The sequence below is a fragment of the Cricetulus griseus genome, chromosome 4 (genome assembly GCF_003668045.3).
Source record: "Cricetulus griseus strain 17A/GY chromosome 4, alternate assembly CriGri-PICRH-1.0, whole genome shotgun sequence".
Lineage (NCBI taxonomy): Eukaryota > Metazoa > Chordata > Mammalia > Rodentia > Cricetidae > Cricetulus > Cricetulus griseus.
This window is the reverse complement of record NC_048597.1, coordinates 166,646,827-166,668,212: the sequence shown is the minus strand read 5'-3', so window position 1 is coordinate 166,668,212 and position 21,386 is coordinate 166,646,827. Positions and strand designations below refer to the sequence as shown.

At 48.4% G+C, this 21,386-nt stretch overlaps 1 protein-coding gene across 1 annotated transcript; it reads left to right on the top strand.

Annotated features, from left to right (window-relative positions):
• The first annotated feature begins 251 nt into the window (after window positions 1–251).
• Window positions 252–19,617, top strand: Chrnb4 (cholinergic receptor nicotinic beta 4 subunit). Its single transcript, XM_027415046.2, has 6 exons — window positions 252–306; window positions 4,898–5,046; window positions 12,724–12,768; window positions 12,872–12,981; window positions 13,753–14,743; window positions 19,477–19,617. Exons 1-6 carry the CDS (start codon window positions 252–254, stop codon window positions 19,615–19,617), a joined length of 1,491 nt encoding a protein of 496 aa, XP_027270847.1.
• The last annotated feature ends 1,769 nt before the right edge of the window (window positions 19,618–21,386 follow it).

Below are 21,386 nucleotides of genomic sequence, written 5' to 3'. Positions count from 1 at the left end.
CTGCCCAGCTCCTGAGTGTGTGAAAGTCTCAGGACCATCATCCTTAGCCACAGGTCCCCATGAACACACCCAGCCCTAGATCTCCGCTTAACTCCAGTTCAGTCCCCGAGTGGGCGGGACCCACAGCTGCTTTCCAGGCGGGGCGCACGGACTCCGCTGGGTCCTAGTGCAGCCGTCAGACAGATTGCCAACCCGGACAGTCGCTCACTTGCAGCTTCAGTGCAGGGTGACCCGCAGCCACCGGGCCGGCCATGAGGGGCACGCCCCTGATCCTCGTCTTTCTGCTTGCCCTGCTTCGGCGGCATGGTGAGTTCTTTTCAGGGAAGGTGGGAGGGACAAGGGTCGCAGTGTGGGAGGAGTGGCCGGACCTGTCTGGACCGTGGGCGGGGCAAACCCTGTAGGGTTGCAGGAAGGCCTGGGTGGTGGCCCGGTGAGGTTTGGGAGTCCCCGCCACCTTCCTCTGCGCTGCCAGGTCACCATGGGTCGTGAGTGTCTTCATGTTGGGCAGTTCAGCTCAATCCCGGCGCTAAGAGGTCCCCACCAGGCCCCCAGAGGATCTTTTCCTCCCTAGTGAAATCACAGTCTTGCCAAGCTGTAAATGTGTGGGAATAAACCTGCTGTTTGGCAAGAGGGGTCACCCCAACAGCACCACCCCACACGTGGAAAGTATTTTTGTACTTTGGCAACGGGTTTTCCAGAAATCACATATATGGCAGGCACTGTCTCATCTGGTCCCCTAACCCTGCTTAACTGAAGGCAGGTTAGTGAACTGGGGTCTTCAATTCTCAAACCTGCTGTTGACATTGATAGGAAAACCTGCTCAACTCTCACCCCCAGGTTCAGTTCCTAAATTCCAAGGTCCTGTGTGGCTCCTACCTCTCCCACATTTCCTCTCTCTCTCTCTCTCTCTCTCTCTCTCTCTCTCATACACACACACACACACACACACACACACACACACACACACACACACACTGCATCTGGACCAGGTTGTCCTCGGAGCCCCAGTGAACCCTGATGACCAAGGCTGCATCTTCTGCCCACAGAGACTACCTCCAGAATGTGCCAGAGCTGGAAATGGTGGGACATTCAAAGTCCCCTCCTCTTATCAAAGATAACATTGGCACAGTGTGTATTATGGCTTTGGTTCCCTGCTGGGTGCCCTTATTCCATCACCCCCCTCTCAATTTCGCTATCTGTTTCATGGCAACAATCTGCCTTGCCTGTCATCTGGCAAACATTTGCAGTGTTTCTGAAATGTGGTCCCACTAGGCTGTCTGCATCTTCCTGTACTGACTCCTGGACCCTGGGCTCAAGAGATCTGAATCTTTGGAAATGGGACGTGGCCTTTGTATAGCCACAAATGTGCCTTTGTATACAAATGTGCCTTTGTATAGCCAGGTGATTCCTATCTGTGATTGGAGAAGCATTGTTAGTGTACGGCAAGCTTCTACTGAGACAGCGTTTGGAGTTCCTAAGATGCTACCCTTTAATAGGCAACATGCCCTCACCTGACAAGCCCTGCCTTTCAGATACATATTTGCCAATGAGATTCTGTTAACCATGACATCCCCAGACAGTAAGATAGCTTTCCACTTCTTGATTGGGCATGCATTCTCAGACTGGACACACCACAAATGTTCACAACTCAACTACAGTCTCTATCGAATCCTTCACCCCTTTAGTCAAGGGAGCCCCCTTGCTATGGAAAATCTACAAAAGCAAGACCCTGGGCCAGTGGGACCACTTTTTATCAGCATCATTGTATCATGATGACCTCTAGTGGTGACTTCTCTGCTCAACCATATAAAAGATTGATCTCATGGAAGCCCTACTAGTTTCTCAGAAGCTGGAGCGAACCCTCCTGTTCCCTGTCTTCTATCTGACAGGCTCTGGTGATCATTGAGAATTGACGGCAAACCCTAAACATGTGCTATTGGGGGCACCCCTCCGCTTTGTAGATGAAAAGAGGGGGTGCATCCCAGCTATAACAGCCCTGCTGGTAGTTGTTCCATCCCTTGGCCCATCCACAGACTTACCAGCAAGCACACACACCAGAGACAGCCTTAGCAGGACAGCCTCCCTCCGGGGGAAGTTAACAGGGGTACTAAAGAAGTACAGAGGTCAGGGATGGCCTCGGTGTTAAAGAAGCCCCTGACTTGCTAGGAGTCCTACATGATCTAGAGCAGTGATTCTCAACCTTCCTAAGGCTGCAGCCCTTTAACGCAGTTCCTCATGTTGTGGTGACCCCCAACCATAAAATTATTTTTATTGCTACTTCATAACTGTAATTTTGATACTTATGAATTATAATGTAAGTATCTGATATACAGGATATCTGATGTGACCTCTAAAAGGGTCATGACCCACAGGTTGAGAAGCACTGGTCTAGAGGAACTTCTGACTCCAGAGTCCATAGCTGGTCCATGAGATGGGAAGAGTCCCTTGAGTCAGCTGAATACTAAAGAGAATAAGTTGAAGGTGACAAAGCTAAGTAGCCCAGGTGGGCTCAGAACTCAAACATAAGCATCGACCCCCCCATCACCTGCTGAGCAGCCTGCCACTTTGGCTCAGTTGCACCTGCCTCCTGGGGCAGCAGAGATGGATCCAATTTCTCTTGGTATTGCAGGACTGGAGGCTGGGAACTGCAGAGCCTACCCCAGTGCTGCCAGAGAATGCCAGCTAGATCTGGATAAGTCAGAATCCTCTCTCTGAAATGAGAGGTCATCCCAAATAAACCAGATTGTAAGAGGGACCCAGGAGTATCATGTGGCTGAAGATTGGCCCCAAGGGTATTTAAGCTGGTGGCCTGTAGAGAAGGAATTCAAGATGTGAGAAGCCAAGCTCAAACTCTAGTCCAGACATCTGCTGGACAACCCTCCCACCCTACCCCCAACCCAGCCTGGGGGAGGGGCAGCAGGAAGCAGGTGTGCCAGGAGCATCTTTCTCAAGGCACTAAATATTGCATCTGTTCTAGATAAGCAATGAATTGGAAAGTGCATGGAGTAGGCAGGGCAGCGGCTGCTCACCATAAACATGTGGCTAGCCCAGCACCCACCCAGAAGTCCACCTCACATTTGCTAGAGTGGAGCGATTCATGTTCCAAGTACTCTGGCTCCATCCAAAAAGGCAGGGTTTGTCGAAGATGTGAAGGCTCTTTAGGAAAGATATAACCAAACTCCTGGGCTTGGTGAGACAGGCAGCCCCTCACCAGCATCCCCACCCCCACGTCTGTAGTCCCTCCTCCTCTTTTAGCCTTCTACCTGCTCTCCTGCCCCAACAGTGTTTCCTTTTCCCACCCTCATCTCTTTTCCTATTCCTGGGTATCCTGCTCAAGTGCCCTTGGCCTTCCTTTGAGTCTCCTTTCCATGTCCCATCCCCCACCCTCTGACACAGTCTCCTTAATGATACCACAGTACACAATCAAGTACTCAAACTTCACCTTCACTCCCAGACACAAGGGGCAGATGAAACAAAGACCCAAATACTACTTGGGTGCACAGGAAGATCTTGGCTTGAGTGCTCCTAGGGATGATGGCTGTCAGGGGCTCCCTGCAAGAGGCTGTGCTGGAGCTGGTCCTGGATGTGGCTTAGAGCCAGGGAAACAGCCGCCAGCTGGACCACTTCATTTGGTGTCTCGAAGAGACCTTGTGTTCTATAGGTCAAAGTCTGGATTCAAGGGAGCCTCCCCTAGCTCCACCCTCTTTTCTTTATTTCCTTATTTGTGTGTGTGTGTGTGTGTGTGTGTGTGTGTGTGTGTGTGTGTGGTGTTGCAGACACCTATGGCTGTCTTTCCTCCACCTTTATTTTTTTGAGACAGGGTCTCTCAGTGAACCTTAAGTTTACTAGTTTGGGCTAGGCTGGCCAGCCAGTCAGATTCAGGGATCTGCCTATCTCTGCCCACCTAGGCTATTTTGTGTGGGTTTGGGGATTCAAACCTGGGTCCTCCTCTCAGCTTACTGACAGAGCCATCTTCTCTAGCCCCAGTTTGCCTTTTTTTCCCCCTCTGGGAAAACACTACCACATACCCAGTTCTGCAGACAAGCCCACATTTTACAAAGTGTCCCAAGTAAGGTATGCACATGCCTCCCTTGGGGGCCAGGAGCTGCTCCTGGGGTTTGCTCTTATCCCTAGCACACAGCACAGCACCTGGTACAAACTCCACTCAGACATTGGTCAGTTGGTGGTCCAGGAACAATCTTGGCAGAAGAAAGAGTATGCACAAAGACCCAGAAATGAGATGGGAAAGAGGCTAGCAGTAGGAATGGCCAGAGAATAGAGTCTGGGGCCAGTTAGGTGGAAAAGTGAGAGAAAAATATAAGGTGAGAAAAAGAAGCCGGTGCTAAGGGCAAAAGGCCTCAAAGGTCAAGCCAGAGCATTCTTGGTTTAACTGCCTGCAGCTCAGGGAGGGTGTGGGTGGGGAAGAGCCCCCCACCCAGTGCTCTGCAGGGAGACTGGCTGACTATGTAGGGGTAGCTGGGGCAACTGGGTGTGGGAAGAGCAAGGAGACTCTGGGACAGTCCAGGGCAGGAGAGGTAAAGGGAGACAGCCAAGAGGTGAACATGGGAGGACAAACTAGGGGAGTTGGGTGTAGAACAGAGAGCCTTGGTGGCTCTGTGGGGGCGTTGGGTGGGATCCCAGGAAGGAGCCGATGCCCAAACTTGGGACCAGATGTCTGGAGCATGGAAAGCCATTCACTGTCACTTCCAGGAAGAGCAGGAGGAAGTGGTCTAGCCCGGAGGAAAGAATAACACAGGGAGGCTTGCTGGCACCTACACTCCACCACAGCCCCAGGGCTCCTACACTCTGCTTCTTACAGCCCCCCTCTTCACTGCCACAGCTGCAGTAGGGTTCCTCCAGACAAGGGCCCAGAGGGCCTGACTGTCCGATTTCCCAGGGGACTGCCGACTGGCCAATGCTGAGGAGAAGCTGATGGATGACCTCCTGAACAAAACCCGCTACAACAACCTAATCCGCCCAGCCACCAGCGCCAGTCAGCTCATCTCCATCCAACTGGAGCTACTACTGTCCCAGCTCATCAGTGTGGTAGGTGCCTGGGCAACTGTGGGCTGAGGCTTAGGAGAAGAGGCAGGGATTGTTTCCAGTAGCCCTTGGGGCCTTGGGAAAAGCAGCGGATGGTGATGACCGCTCAGGATGCAGGGCTGGGAGTTATGTGACTGAAATGTTACTTCTGACCTGGCCAGATAGGTAACATCCCCAGACTGCTAATCTTTTCCTCTACTATTTCTTAAAACATATATTAAATGTATGTTTGCTAGACACATAGTAATTTTCCTCTATGGGATGCAGTGTGACGTTTCATTCATATATATATATATATATATATAATATATATATATATATATATATCATGTCCAGGGTCATTGGCATACCTAGAACTTCAGACATTTGTAATTTGTTGGGTATATTAAAAATTCTCTCTGTTGCTATTTTGAAATACCCATTTAATTAATACAAACCATTGGTGCCAGCTGTGTGTCTTGCTATCCCGCTCTACCCCATGTTCATCTTTCCATTCCTCCTCCCTGGCATAGCCTTTTGTAAATGAGCGGTCAACAATACTTTTCAGGCAATCAGGACTTTCCCCCATACCTATGAGTTAAACAATTTACCTGCACTATAAAGGTGCTGAGCATCCTTCCAGGTAAGGATTCTTTCATCCAAAAAAATATTGCCTATACACATGGTGTTCTTACTGCCTGGGATGTCCTGCCCTGTCTGTGCACCTCTTGAATCATAGTTGAAGCCATCCAAAAAGCCACATTCTCAATAGCAATTAAAATGATTTGGCATTCAGTAATAGGACATTCAACCAAGAGTGGCTACAACAAAACAGCATCTATCATATCCCATAACCAGGAGCAGGCCAATGCTTGCAGTGTTGGCTAACTCTTCAATGATGTCCGGACTCGGGGGTATTGCCAGTGATGCCAATAGCTGTGGAATCTTTTGGATCCTTTTGGGACAACAACAAAACTCCATCAGAGTCCTGCCTTCTTGATACACACTTAATCTCATTGGCCAGGGTTAGTAACTCACATCCAAATCTAACCAATTATTGGCCAGAGGAATAGAATTTCTTTGGCTGGTTTAGATCTGTCAGTATGTGGCAAGAAGACTGGAGAAGGTCCATGGTGTTTAGTTAGCAGAGAGGAAAGGGTCTTGGAGGACCATAGGCAAGCATCCTATGGACCCATTATGGACTCTACTCATTGGGTCCTCCAACACTCGTGACTCCCAGCTTGCAAGGATGGCCTCCTAAATTGCTAATTTGGTGGGGGAAATAGGAACAAGGCCAGGAGAGATGTTGGGTACAGAGGCTCAGGTGTGGGGCTGAGAAATGTGGATGAGGATCTGGACAAGCACAGGAGATGCTCCAGGTGAGGGAAGGAGGCTGACAGCCTTCCAGGTGTTGGAAACTGGAGTGAGGCAAGAAGGGGTGCTGAGGAAGATGAAAGAGATTGGAATTTCCTCCCCCTGCTCCTGCTCACCACAGCTGTCTCAGAGTAAGGGTGTCTGAAGGAAACATGGTCCCTTGTAAACCTTCCCAGGTCCCCACCCAAGGGCTAGAACCTGGAAGCAGCCTGGAGGAAATGGTCACATAGGCGCTGTGCCTTGCCATCAGGAGCTAGCTGAAGGGCCTGGGCCTTCTCTAGGCAGTGCCATCTTCTTCACCCTTGCTCCCTACAGCCCATGAGCCCTGCATGCTCAGACTCTACCATCCATAGTGCTTAAGAAGGCTTTGCCCAAATTGGTCGCTGCCTCTATCCCTTAGGAGGAAGCCTAGCCCCAGAATAGGGAGGGGCATACACTCTATCTGCCATAGGAAGCTGAAAGCAGGGAGAGCTTCTGGCCAGGCCAGGCGAGGCCAAGACTACTGTCTGTGCATCCCTGACCAGCAAAGAAAGGCCTTGTGCTTAATCCAGCAAGGCAGCTGTCTGCTCTAACAAGGGCAGACTAGCAGGCAGTTCTGGCCACACTGCTAGATTCAGGCTGCCCCTGCCAGGTCTGAGCTGTGGACCCCGTGGAATGATAGTGGCTTCCAGAAGCAGGAGAGAACACAGCCTCCAGCTTCACTTCTGCAAGCACCCCTGTGTCCCAAAAGCCATGTTTAAAGGAAATACTTGGCTGTAGGAGTGAGGGTTCCTTTCTGTGTTTTGTTTTGTTTTGTTTTGTTTTGGAAGGTATTTGGTTTTGAGGAGGGAGTTTAAAGATGGGATGTCTAGGAAATTCCGGACATGGGGTTTGTGCTGGAGGGGCAAGCAGGCTTTCCCTACTCTTCTTTTTGTGGAGTGGCAGCCAGGGTCCTATACCAATATTCTAACACATATTCAGCAGATACTAGTAGAGGAGAAAAAAGTAAAGAGCAGGACAAGTGCACAAGAGACATTTCTGGAAGATAGGAAAGTCCCATATCTTAAAATGAAGTAAGAGGCTGGGGAGCCTGCTCAGTGAACAAAGCTCTTTTCCATACAGTATGAGAACCAGAATTTGGGTTCCCTGAGCCCACCCACTTAAAAGCTGGGCAGATATGGTGTCTACCTACAAACCAAGGACTCAGGAGGCAGAGACAGAGGGTCCCCAGGGAAGCAGGCTAGGTAGAATAGCTAGAATGAGTAAGTTCCAGGTTCAGCAAGAGACCTGCCTCAGTAAGTAGAGACGACTTCAATTTTGAAGCCTGCATATATGCCTGCACATGTGTGCACCCACAGATGCACACACAAAAACAAAACAAAAATTGCATTTGTGAAAACTGGCCAGGCAGTCCCCGGATGTCAGTGTGCTCACCAAGGAAACCACACCTCCATATAAAATGTCTTGTTTAGAGACAAGGTCTATCTATGTTGCCCTATCTGGACTTTAACTCAAGAGCCTCCTGCCTCAGCTTCCTAGATGCTAGGACTGTAGATATGCACTATCATGCCTCGCTTAAAAATATTTTTAAAAGATAAATCAAAGTTTTCAGCTTTCATTGATGGTAGAGATGCTGGAAGATTAGCTTTTCTGGAGAACAATTAAAAAGGCTGGACAAAATGCTGGAGGGCCGGGAGGGCTCTGCTTTAAAGTAATTAGCGGCCTCAGCCAGGACTTGAGTGGCCAGGCTCCAGGAGGCAATCCTGCCAGTCTATGGTACTTTTCTCCACTCTTGATGACTGGCCAACAGTATCTGGCCAAGAAGCTAAGACACAGAACTGAGAGAGTGACAGCAGAGGAGCTGGGAAGCTGGGCTGGTGCCAGGGTCATTACAGGGCTGACAGGATGCACAATTGCAGTCTGAATGTGACCAAGGACATGGGACCCTGATGGGGCTCCCAGAAGGGTCACTGTAGTACTGAAAACAAAACAAAAAAAATAATAGAAGATCAGTCCTCACAAAAACCAGTGCTCCTTCCAAAATTGCTGAGCCCAGACTAGATTAAGATGATCCCCTTTGCTGCCCGCTGTAGAGCCTTTGGAGACAGGTGCCAGCAGATGATACCTAGGAGGTATGGGAGATGGGGAGATAGTGCATTTAGCCACACAAACATGAGGACCTCAGTCTAGATCCTCAGCACCCTGCAAGTTGTCCTGTGACCTCCATGTTCATGGCATGGCATGTTCATGAATGCAATAAACATTTCAAACATTTAAGTTTTATGCTAAGTGTATTTTGCCATGATTTAAAATAAAGACTTTTCTTATAATGAAAATAACTGTCATTAATATGTTCAAGTAATGATAATGGAAATTTTTAAGAAGAACCAAAAGTGACTTCTAGAACCTAAAACATAGAACTTTAAAACTCACTGAAAAAAAATTATCAAAATGAGACAACAACTAACATGCATCTTTCTTCCTGCTCCTCCCCTCGTAACAGCCTGGAATATGGGTATGATGACTGGAGTCCCACTGGCTGTCTTGAACTTGTAGATGAGGGCCATACCCTAGTGTGACAGCAAAGAGAGCTAGAAGGAAGATGGATGGTTTTGTAGAGCAAATATCCATATATGTGAAAAATGTCACATCAGGTGTCACTCTTTGTCCTGATTGAATTGCTTGAGGAAGTAAGTACCATGCTGGAATCAGAGCTTTGGAAGTTAGTTACTGAAGAGGAAGCAGGGAAGTATATAGACAGAGAGCACAAGATACAGTCAAAGAACTGAGGAGGACTTGGGCACAGAATAAAGGAGCTGGGGCAGTAAAATGAGGCTGGGGTAGTTACTGATCTAACCCTGTAGAAGATGAGTGACCTAAATAGAGATAATGTGGAAGGGGAAACAGGAACTTTTGAGCAAACTCATTCTTGTTGCAGAAGAATGTGAATAGGGGTGTGTGTGTGTGTGTGTGTGTGTGTGTGTGTGTGTGTGTGTGTGTGTATGAGAGACAGACAGACAGACAGACAGACAGACAGAAACACACACACACACACAGAGAGAGAGAGAGAGAGAGAGAGAGAGAGAGAGAGAGAGATGCAGAATGGATTTAGACCAATTAGATTGTCCAATGGTCCAGCTGAGAGATAAGACATTACTGAACTGGATTATGATAATAGGATAATAGGAATAATTTATCCATCCAAAAATATTCATCAGGTATCCAACATATCCCTGTTGCTCTAGGGTTTTTTTTTTTTTCTCTCCTCATGGTCCTTGGATGCTAGAGGGAAGTAGAGACAGTACACAAAATGTCAGATGACGTCCACATAGAAGTGTCATGAAGACAGTACAGGGTATGTGTAGTGAGAGGAGGCAGGAAGGCTGGAGATTTCTCTGATAGGGTGACATTTCTGAGACTTGAAAAAAGTTAAGTCGAAACTATGTGACTTTCCAGGGAACGGGGAGAGTATATGCAAAGTCAGAAGTAATGAAACAAGCATGGCCACTGTGGAGGTTGCAAAAGCAGAGGCAGGTGTATACAGGCCCTGCATAGGACTTTGGCTTTTACTCCCAGTGAGCTTGGGAAAAGTAGATTTCCCAAACACAGAACCATGGTCTGAAGAACTGAGATCCAAAAGACTACCTGAATGCCAGCTGGGAAACTACTGCAGTTGTCCAAGCAACAGATAATAGTAGCAACAGAGATGGAGAGAAGTGGACAATTTTGAGATGCAGGAAATGCACCCAAGAGGGTTTGATGAACCAGGAAATGGTGTGGCCAGAACTTCCAGGTGTTTTTTTTTTGTGTGTGTGTGTGGGGGGGCAGTCATGAGCTTTGTCTCCTATGTGCTGGGTGTGAAATATCTTTGCATTATCTAATGTGGTTGGAATGTGAAATGGTAAGGACACATGGTATCTTGCTAGTGACACTCATTTGAGAAATTGAGAAATTTGAGAAATTCTTCCTGGCTGGCAGAAGTAAGTTACTGAGGGGTGGGTTTTTAGATGTTAGCCTGGCTCCTGTTGCGGGTATGAATACCAGTTATCCATTTACCACCACATCATGACCAGCCATAAGTTTCCACACGAAAGCCAAAGCCCCAGCTGCTCTGCCTCCCTTGCCATGAAGCTGTGAGCTAGGATCAGTTCTTCTCTCGACTTAGCCACTTGTCACACATTTGGTTGCAGTGGCGAACAAAATACCTAATACAGAAAGCTGGAACTTGGAAGCAGGGTTGTTGCTGAGATAAACCTGACCAGGTTGTTCATAAGCCCCTGGAACTGAGTTAAACAAGGAATGAGGGCTGTATATATAGCTTCAGAATGAGAGAAGCCATAGCATGCTGGACCCAGAGTTTAGTGGATCATTTGGGTGAGCTTGTGGGAGACCAGAATGCAGAGAGAGAGAGAGAGAGAGAGAGAGAGAGAGAGAGAGAGAGAGAGAGCGCTGACTTTTCCTGTTAGCTAGGCTCATGAGATTTCAGAAGGGAACAAAGACTCAATTGGGAGCTAGACTACAGGCCATTTCTTCTATATTCTGGCAAACAAACAAACAAAAAACTGGCCCTGTTTTGCCATGTCCTAACAATTTGAAGTTAGCTACATTAAAAGGTTATGGACTAATTTGCTTGGCCGAGGAACTATTAAGGCAGTGTAGCTTTCGTGTTGTGACATGGTTATTGCTTACTGTGTTTAGTGGGCTTCATAATGAAAATTCACATCAGGAAGACATGGGAAACATACCTTGGAAAGGAATGTGAATGTGGCTAAGGTTGAAGGTGGATGGGTTGCAGACAAATTGGCTATAACTGAAAAAAAAAAAAAAAACATTGGTGTCGTTAAAGAGAAACCAGGCATTATGGCCTGGAATAAAATGAAGGGTTAGGACCCACCGAAGGCCCCAGCAAGTGAATTTAAAGGGAGAGCATGAACTACAAATGCCACTGCAGGGGTTTCCAGGAATGTGTCTTCTCAGAGTCAGCCATAAATGCAGAGTGTAGAGCAGCTGTGTTAGGAGGGGACCCTCTTGAGCTGGCATCAGGATTAGCATTGCTCACTTGGTCCTAGTTTCTCAGGTGTGAAAGATGTGAGAGGAACGGGGTGATGAAACCTTTCCCAATGTTTCAGAAAGCTGCCAAGGCAGCCAGCATATGGCATGATTGGTGTCTCTGCAAGGAGACCCAGGGAAGCCACTGTGAAGCTGTGAAGGTAAGGATTAAGTTGCAATGGAGGCCCTAGGATTTAGGAGATGGAGAAAACACGGAACACTCACCAAGGAAAACTGCAGACAACTAAGTGGAGTCAATCTGGGCGACAGAGCTGGAAGGATGGGGCTTTCTCCCACCTTTGAAACCCAGATGATATCACCAAGAGCCCCCACATGCTGGACATGGAGCTACAAAATGTTGGGTTTTCAAACCTGAAAGGTTTCAGTCTTGCTTTGGTCCGCTCTTTGAAGATTTAGTTTTATTTTATGCATATGGGTATTTTTCCTGAATGTTTGTAAGTGCACCAAATGCATGCAGTACATGTAGAGGTCAAAAGAGGGCATGGAATCCCTTGGGACTGGAGTTACAGGTGATTGTGAGTCATCTTGTAGGTGCTGGAAATCTAACCCAGGTCCTCTGAAAGAGCAGCCATTGCTCTTAACCATTGAGCCAGCTCTCCAGCCCCTTTGGTGCCATCTGTCCTTGCCATGCTCCCATCTCTTGCTTTTCGAATGGGAATGTTTATCCCATTCTACATTGGAAGTAACTTATCTTCTGGTTTTACAGGGAGTCACAGTTAAGAGAGTGTCTGGGATCCTAGAAAAGTTCTCAGGCTTTTACAGTGTTGGAACCGTAAGACTATGCAGCCTTTTGAAGTTGTATTGAATGCATCATTGCACTATAAAATGGCCAGGAGACTGCCTGAATATGGAATGTCCCACACAGGCTCATGTCTTTAAACACTGGGTCCCCAGGTGGCCACACTGAGAGGTCATGAAACTGTTAAGAGGTAAGGGAATAGGTTGTCATGAGCAGGCTTGGGGGGTCAAAGCCTAGCCCCAGTTCTAGATCATCTGTCCCTGTTTCCACCTGTCCCTATAGTAAGAACAGGCACAAGCTCCACATGAAGGCCATGCCATCCTCACCATGAAAGTGTGAGTTAAAATCAGTCCCTCTCCCCAAGCTTCTTGTCAGTATGTGGTTGCAGCAATGCAAAAGGTAACACATGACCTAAGAGATATTTAAGTGGTAGCTGGTCACACAGGCCAAGGGGCTCAGAGCCTTTTTGAGGTAACATATTGTCCATTTGTGGGGGCCTCTCCTTCCAGATGAACTGACACCCTCATTTCCCTCCCCAGAATGAGCGAGAACAAATCATGACCACCAACATCTGGCTAAAACAGGTAAGTGCCTTGGAGGGTCCCCCAGCCTAGGTGATGTTTCCTCTGGGGCTGCTCTTTAGTCACAATGGACCTACAGGTGACATGGCCTTGTCTGTGTACTCAGGAATGGACTGACTACCGCCTGGCCTGGAACAGCTCCTACTACGAAGGGGTGAACATTTTGAGGATCCCCGCAAAGCGTGTCTGGTTGCCTGACATTGTGTTGTATAACAAGTAAGTGGAGGGTTGGCTAAAGTTAGTGAGGGTCAGGCCAGAGCAGCAAGCCAGTCTTCAGGGCTATCCATACCTGAACCAACCCCATCCCTCCTCTTCTACACTTCTCTCAGACTTCTAGGCCGTAGCTAGAGAGACAGAGACGATGGGGACAGACACTTCGGAGTGGGAGGTGGGAAGAGAAGGCTAGAGAGGAGAAGCCTTGTCCTGCTCAGCACAGCAGGACTGGGCAGTCTTCAGACCCTCAGGCCAGTGCCCTTATCATTCCTGCCCCACCATTCTGTCTTTTTGTGACTTGGTGGCTTTGTCAGTGTTGGGGGCTGGAACTTTGACTTGTCACGTGTCAATACCTTGGGTATATTAGTGTGATAGCAGCTATTGGAGAGGATGAGGCAGAAGGATCAGGAACCCAGGAGTTTGAGATCAGCCTGGGCAAAGAGAGCAAGCATGAGACAGCCAAGGATGGAATAAGATGAGGATCTGTATCTCATCTCTACTGCTTACTCGTCTAAGGAGCTTGATAACATCCTCTAGCTTCCCAAAGCCTCACTTTCCAAGCTGTAAAATGAGGAACACAATAGAAATGTTGCTTCCTTGAACTCTTGTGAGACTTAACTGAGCTAATTCCATGAGAGGCCTTCAGTGCCTCATGGTAGAGAGTCGCAGAGAAAAGCAGGCCTGTTTCAGTGAGGAAGGTAGATGATCCCCAAAGACTCTTGGGGGGGGGGTTGAGAACAAGCTAGTCTTCCTCTATGCTCTACCCCACTCCAGTGCTGATGGGACCTATGAGGTGTCTTTCTACGCCAACGTCATCGTGCGTTCCAATGGCAGCATCCAGTGGCTGCCCCCTGCCATCTACAAGAGTGCCTGCAAAATTGAGGTGAAGCACTTTCCCTTCGACCAACAGAACTGCACCCTCAAATTTCGCTCCTGGACCTATGACCACACAGAGATTGACATGGTCCTTAAATCGCCCACAGCCATCATGGATGACTTTACTCCCAGTGGTGAGTGGGACATTGTGGCCCTCCCAGGACGAAGGACAGTGAACCCGCTGGACCCCAGCTATGTGGACGTGACCTATGACTTCATCATCAAGCGCAAGCCGCTCTTCTATACCATCAATCTCATCATCCCCTGTGTGCTCATCACCTCGCTGGCCATCCTGGTCTTCTACCTGCCCTCTGATTGTGGGGAGAAGATGACACTCTGCATCTCCGTGCTGCTAGCACTCACATTCTTCTTACTGCTCATCTCCAAGATCGTGCCTCCCACCTCTCTTGACGTACCACTCATTGGCAAGTACCTCTTGTTCACCATGGTGCTGGTCACCTTTTCCATCGTTACCACTGTATGCGTCCTCAACGTGCACCACCGCTCACCCAGCACTCACACCATGGCATCCTGGGTCAAGGAGTGCTTCCTGCACAAGCTGCCCACCTTCCTCTTCATGAAGCGCCCAGGTCTCAGAGTTACCCCAGCCGGGATCCGTCATCCCAGCCAGTTGCACATGACCACAGCTGATGCTGCAAACACCGCTGCCTTAGGCCCAGCCAGCCCATCTGACGTCTATGGGCATTCCATGTACTTTGTGAACCCAGTCCTTGCTACTCCCAAGTCTGCAGTCGGCTCCCGCACAGCAGGCAACCCCAGGGGTGCCCGGCTGAGGTCCTCTGGGAGGTTCCGGCATGACCTCCAGGAAGCCGTAGAGGGTGTCAGCTTCATCGCCCAGCATCTGAGGAGTGATGATCAAGATCAGAGTGTAAGTCACCAGTCCTTCCCCCACCATCTGAGTAAGACATTCAAGATGGAAATGTTTTTATTATAGCTTCATAGGTGAGGAAGATCTTCCAGTGTTGGTCCTGGGTTCTCTCGAAGCAGAGTCTGAGATGGGGCTTGGGGTACAGGTAGCTTACTTGCGATGTGACCCTAGGAAGAATACTGAGGATGCAGAGAAAGCAAAACAAAGGGGAAGAGGGGCTGTGCTGTAGGATATCAGTGAGTCTACTCTTATGGTTGCTGCGTAGACACCCCCAAGGACCCAGACAATTAGCCTCAGAATCATGGCCTGGCTGGAGGCTGGAGTATTTATCCCCCAGCTCCCATCCCCCTCCAGTTGACAGTAGCCCTGGGAGGTGAACTTCCATTTATGCCTAATTGCCAGAGCAAGCACCCTTTATGGTAGAGAAAATCCTGAGGCAGAGCAGAGGAGAGCTGCATGCCCTGGAGAAGAAGGCTCTCAGTGGATTTGAAGGTGGCTCTGTCACCCTAAGAGAGCATAACTTGGGTTGGGTTGCTTGGGGCATCTGTTCCTACCTTTTCAGACTTGCAAAGAGGCCCTGTGAGGACTTATACCTTTCAGGGGCATAGAAACATCAGCCAAAGTGTTATTGCTAGCAGGCTAATATATTATCATTGTAGGGTGACAAGAATTACAGATTTTCTAAAATGAGGTAAAGTTCTCCCTCACCAGATACCATGAGTTCTAGAGCCTGCCCTCGTCAAATGACTCCTCTGAACAAATGGTACATGTGTTTTAGTTTCATTCTGTTGCTGTGACAAACACAACAACAGTAACTTCAGAGAGAAAGGAATTTATTTGGCTTATACTTAAAAGTCACAGGAACTCAAGGCAGGAACCTGAAAGCAGGCATGCTTGCTATTCCAACAGAATTATCTCTAGCATCATTACCACAGCAAAGAAGAACAACAGAGAATCTGGAGGAGGGCTGCTTGCTGGCTCACTCACAGACTCATGGCATGTGACACTAGCTTCCTTACACATCCCAGGCTGCCTGACCAGGGAATGATGGAGCCCACAGTAGGCTGGGCCCTCCTATATGAATTAACAATCAAGACAATCTCCCTGGACATGTTCACAATACAATCAGGTCGGCCCCTAACTGAGACTCCCTTCTCTGTGATTCAAGGATGTGTCAAGGTTACAATAAAAACTAGCTATAGTAATGTGTAAGGGAGATTTGATAATGACTGGATACATGGAGACCATCATTGTTAGACCTTCCTACTTACTTCTCTACCTGAAAGAGCACACGTCATAGCATGAGAATGTTCCTGTTTCGAGGCAAAGCCTCTCAGATGCCTTAAACATTTTATGTTGCAACATTGTATCTCCCCACTGGCAGCCGCTTGAGAGAAGAGGACATCTTCCACCTTTTTTTTCCTGGTTTTTCGAGACAGGGTTTCTCTGTGTAGCTTTCGGAGCCTATCCTGGCACTTGCTCTGGAGACCAGGCTGGTCTCGAACTCACAGAGATCCACCTGCCTCTGCCTCCCGAGGGCTGGAATTAAAGGCATGCACCACCAACGCCCAGCCTTCTTCCACCTTTTTGCAGTTCCTTCCCGTCAACTAGATTGTCAGGAGAGAAGGAAGGCTGGCATTCCTGCAGTTAGCGTCAACTATAGAGCACAAGCTGCAAAGTCACAGAATCACACTGTGAAGAAAGAAGACAATTGCTAAGAAATGTCCGGCCTGTGGGTCACCCGCCTGCTGCTCAGAGAGTAGCTCCAGGTCCTGTAGCATCAGCCTCGCCTAGAATTTGCTAGACACCGAGATTCCTCTTGGGTCTCCAACTCAGCATTTTAACCAGATCTCTGAGGCTTCCTGGTCCCACGGCAGCCAGAAGCACAGCCCTGCTGTATTTAATAATGCTAGTCTTTCTTTCATTTCTCCCACATCTCTTTGTAGCTGCAGCTGGGCTTGAACTCACTACACAGTGGAAGGTGACCTTGAACCTAAAAAAAAAAATATTATCAACTCTTTACCCTTAGAACTAGCCTCCTTGTCAATACCTGATCACTCTGATCTGATCTGTCCTGTGCATCATACTCCTTCTCATGTGTATCAAAATTCATACTGAATCGTGAGCTCTGAGTTGCAAGTTTTCATGTGTCTTTGTTGTCCTCCACCACTTCAGTCAAAAGCACGCAGAGTGCTAATGGATTTTTTTGAGGTAGTGTTTTATGTACCCCAGGATTGTTCCAAACTCACTATGTAGTGGAAGATGACTTACTTCTATCCCTTCTGCCTGTGCCTCCCCAGTGCTGGGATTTCAGACATGCCCCCAACGTAGATTTTATTTGGTGCTGAGGTTCAAACCCAGGGCTTTGCACAAGCTAGACAAACATCTATTACTAAGTCGCATCCCCAGGACTGACCTTGGACTTGATCTTCCTGCTGCCACCTCCCAAGTGATAGAATTACATCTTTGACTGAGTCAGGATCTCTGGAGGAAACTTCAGGAGCCACCTCTTAAACTCCTGTGAGGTCCTGTGCACATCCTGGATGAGAAGCACTGGTCTGCACTCCTGCTTGAACTAGCCTCCATCCTGAGCTTTTTCTCCTAAGGACCTCACCACCCGCTTGGCATTTGCAGAGCTTGTGAGTTAATAACAAGCCCCAAGAGGGGAGGAGCCAGGTGGAACTCAGTGGGATGATAACACCTGTGTGCTTGTGGTGCCAGACATGTATCAGGTGCTCTGGTTGGAGTCTGCAGACAATCCTAACTCTCCCAGGGATACTGGGAAGTGGCTTTTACTAGAGCCCTTAGTTCACAATGGGAAACTGAGACACAGAATAACCCTGACTTGTCTGGGGTCACACAGCTGGCACATAGTTGCAATCCTTAACCTCTGGGCCCCTTCTGGGGGTCTTGCCCTGCCCTGAGCACATGAAGAGCTTGTTGACTAAGTGATTTTCTCATATGTGGTTAGAGAAGTCCATATTCCCTCTCACGGCAAGCCCACTACTAAGCCATCCGGGGAGCTGTTTCTCATCTATAGCACTTTTGCCCTCCATAATGACTAGCTGGTCATTGTAAGCAGCACAAACACAGGAAGAGATGGGGATGTGCTTGAAATTAAAGCTGTCAAAATGAATTTTTCCAACCCTGTGTAGAGGCCCACTTCCCTTCCTGATCTTAGGAACAAGAACAATCAGTATTTGAGGGAGTGGAGTTTGATCTGACACAGGATTATCCTGGAGTGTGACACACACCATTGATGAGGCCCTGGCAAATTGGGTCACTGACGTCATCTTGCCCGTTGCTGCCTGCATTTCTAACTCCTAAGTCTCCACAGAGCCTTTCCAGCCAGTGGGTGGAGGAGGGATGCCTGGATGCTGGGCACATGACTACTCTCTGAGAGTCTCATAGCACCAAGGAGGCGGGCACATCTATGGTGCTACCTGGAAGCCAGGCAGGTTTCCACTAGTGTCACATCCCTTGGTTGGGTCTGAGAAGATGAAGTGTGTGCAGAGAAAGAGAGCCAGATGATGAGGCCCTAGGAGGCAGAGTCTGATTATGGAAAACAGCAGGCACTGCTGTGAATAGAGTGGAACTGATTACACTGTGGGGTTTCCAGGTGTTTTGCAAGCGCTTGTCAAGCAGGGAGGCAGGCCCCACATCTCCCTCTCTCCAAAGCCAGCTGAGACAGAGGGTTTGGGATAAATGAGAAGAAGGAACCTAGCTATCCCTAAGCCACAACCTCCTTTACCCATAACCATATTTGGCTTTAAAAATCACCATGTGTGGAATATTTGAGTCTCTGTTTCTGCATCCATGAATTCATGTGACTTCGGGTAAAACAATGGGTAGAAAAGGTGTCTGCACTAACAAGTGTACTCCCCTTCCTGTCATTAGTCTCCCAAATACAGGACGATGACTACTTACATAGCATCTACATTATGTTAGGTATTCACGTGGTCTATAGGCATTGTAAATACAGGCAAGGATTTCATGATGTCTTAGGTTTCTGTTGCTGTGATGAACTCTATGACCAAAACCAACTTGGTATAGAAAGTTTGGCTTACATATCCTGAGCCATAGTTCACTGAGGGAAGCCAAGGTTGGAACTCAATGCAGAGCCATAGACAAAGAAACACCATTCACTTGCTTGCCCCTCATGACTAACTCAGTCTGCTTTCTTCTATGACCCAGGACCACCTGCCCAAGAGTGGTAACACCCACAGTGGGTTGGACCCTCTCACATCAATCATTAACCAGGATAATGCCCTACAGACTTGCCTACAGACTAATATGACAGAGGCACTTTTTTTTTTTTTTCCAATTGCGGCGCCCTCTTCCCAGAGTACTCTAGTTTGTATCAAGTTGACCAAAGCCTAGCTAGGATGCATGGGCTGTGTGCAAATACTGCACCTTTTCTGTGAGGTCCTAAGTGGCATCAGGGTTTGGGTGATCATAGGGGATCCTAAGGAGACTGAGAAACAGCTGTACAGCCCAAGTTCCCGAGGCTCTCCTGCTCCCCGCTCCAAGCATGGTCAGGTTAGGTGGGGTTGAAAAACACCAAGAGAAGCCCAGAATTGCCTAGTGGAGGCCAGCTTGGGATTCAAAACCTGCCACACCAATGTATAGTCCCCGTGTTGCCTATTGGATCCTGGTCAGCAGGTGGAGGTGCAGTTCAGAGGGAGGGTATACTCTGTGCTTGGCACCTGTAACCAGTCTCTGTCTGTCTGCAGGTTATCGAGGACTGGAAATTCGTAGCGATGGTCGTCGACCGCCTATTCCTGTGGGTGTTTGTGTTTGTGTGCATCCTGGGCACTGTGGGTCTCTTCCTACCCCCCCTCTTCCAGACCCATGCACCTTCCAAGGGCACCTAGGCTACCCAGCATGCCAAGGGCCCCTGGGTTATAGTGAGATGATGCGGGAAGCCAAGTAGGCAGTTTACTGCTTCCTTTAAGTCATAGCTAATGAGGCCCTAAGTAAAGATGTGACCACTGGCAGTCAACCCCATCAAACCAGCCACAGCCATGAGAAGGACAAAGATGGATGGTTTGCACTGTTCCCTCTGAATGCCTTTGAGTAAGCCCATGAAGGAGAAGATTAGGCTGCCAAGTCTGGCCTGGCCTCCTTCCTTCCCTGTGCCAGGCACTGGAATCAGACAGCCTACGAGCAGCACCCGTGGTGCCATGTGTCATGCCATCACAACCCAGCCTGCCTTCGCATCCATCTCTCTCCACTCCAGCTGCCCACGGGATTCCTTGCTCTTCTTCCATCTCCTCACACTTTCAGATTCTCCCAAGTCAGAATCTCTATACTGTAGTTCCTGCCCAAATCCTTAGACTCTTACTTCCTAAGCTTTTCACATGGTTGTACTAGTCAGGGCTCTACTCCCATGATCTTCTGCTCCAATGTCATTTCTTGTAGAAGCCTTCCCTAGTCATGCATTCCAAAGCAATGTCTCCCCTAACTGCATTAAACCTCCAACCTCTTGGCTGTCCCCCATCGGTTCCTGTAGTTGTTAGTTGGTGGCACACCAGTCACCTCTACCTTGCCCATGAGAGTGTTGCCCATGTTCCACAAGGGCCAGGGCTTGAGACAGAGCTCTGCACACAGAAGGTAAAAAAATAAATGTTTGCTGAATGAATGAATGGCTCTTGCTTCATTCAAACTTACATGCTCTCTCTGAGTAGCTGTCCTTGGTCCCCACCTCTAGAAAGAGGAGCCTTCTCTGGGACATCACAGCTCCAACTGCTTTGGACCTTTGCATCGTGGTTGGTTCAGGCCTTTCTCTCTCACACCGTACTCATCCATTCCTCTCACAGTGCTTGCCCCATTGTTGACACTCAAGATATTTCTGGAATTAAGGAGAATATTTAAATTTTTTTGTTTGTTTTTTCGAGACAGGGTTTCTCTATGGCTTTGGAGGCTGTCCTGGAACTAGCTCTTGTAGACCAGGCTGGTCTTGAACTCACTGAGATCCACCTGCCTCTGCCTCCCGAGTGCTGGGATTAAAGGCGTGAGCCACCAACGCCCGGCATATTTAAATTTTTTTAAATATTATTTTATGTATATGGATGTTTTGTCTTTGTGTATTTGTGTGCACCATGTGTATGCCTGGTGCCTCTGGGAGTCAGAAAAAGACATTGGAATCCCTGGAACTGGAGAGAGAAGCCACCATGTGGGTGCTGGGAACCAAACCTGGTTCCTCTGGAAGGGCAGCCAGTACTCTTGACTGCTTGGTCTCCAGCCACTGAAGGAGAATATTTTAAAGAGTTTTGTTAGAATCATCATACAATAAAGTTGACTTCCTTGTGAACAATCCTTTAAATTTAATGTAAGTATATATCTGTGAGAGCATCACTGACACCAGGACAAATGAAGGGTGTTTCACTCAAGCTCTGCTACAATTCTGTATAGGGTTATGCCCTGCACACTTAGCCCTGGCACCCCTGTCCACACCTTACCTTTTCTCCATCACTCTAGCTCAGAATCTTCTAGCCTGCTGCTAAACGGAATCCTCCAGGGTATAATTAGAGACTGGCTTCTTTCTGCTGCATCTTTAAAAGAGAACTTCATTGGGCCAGTAAGACGGCTCAGCAAGTGAAGGTACTTACCTCCCGGGCCAGGCTCCCTGAGTTTCATCCCT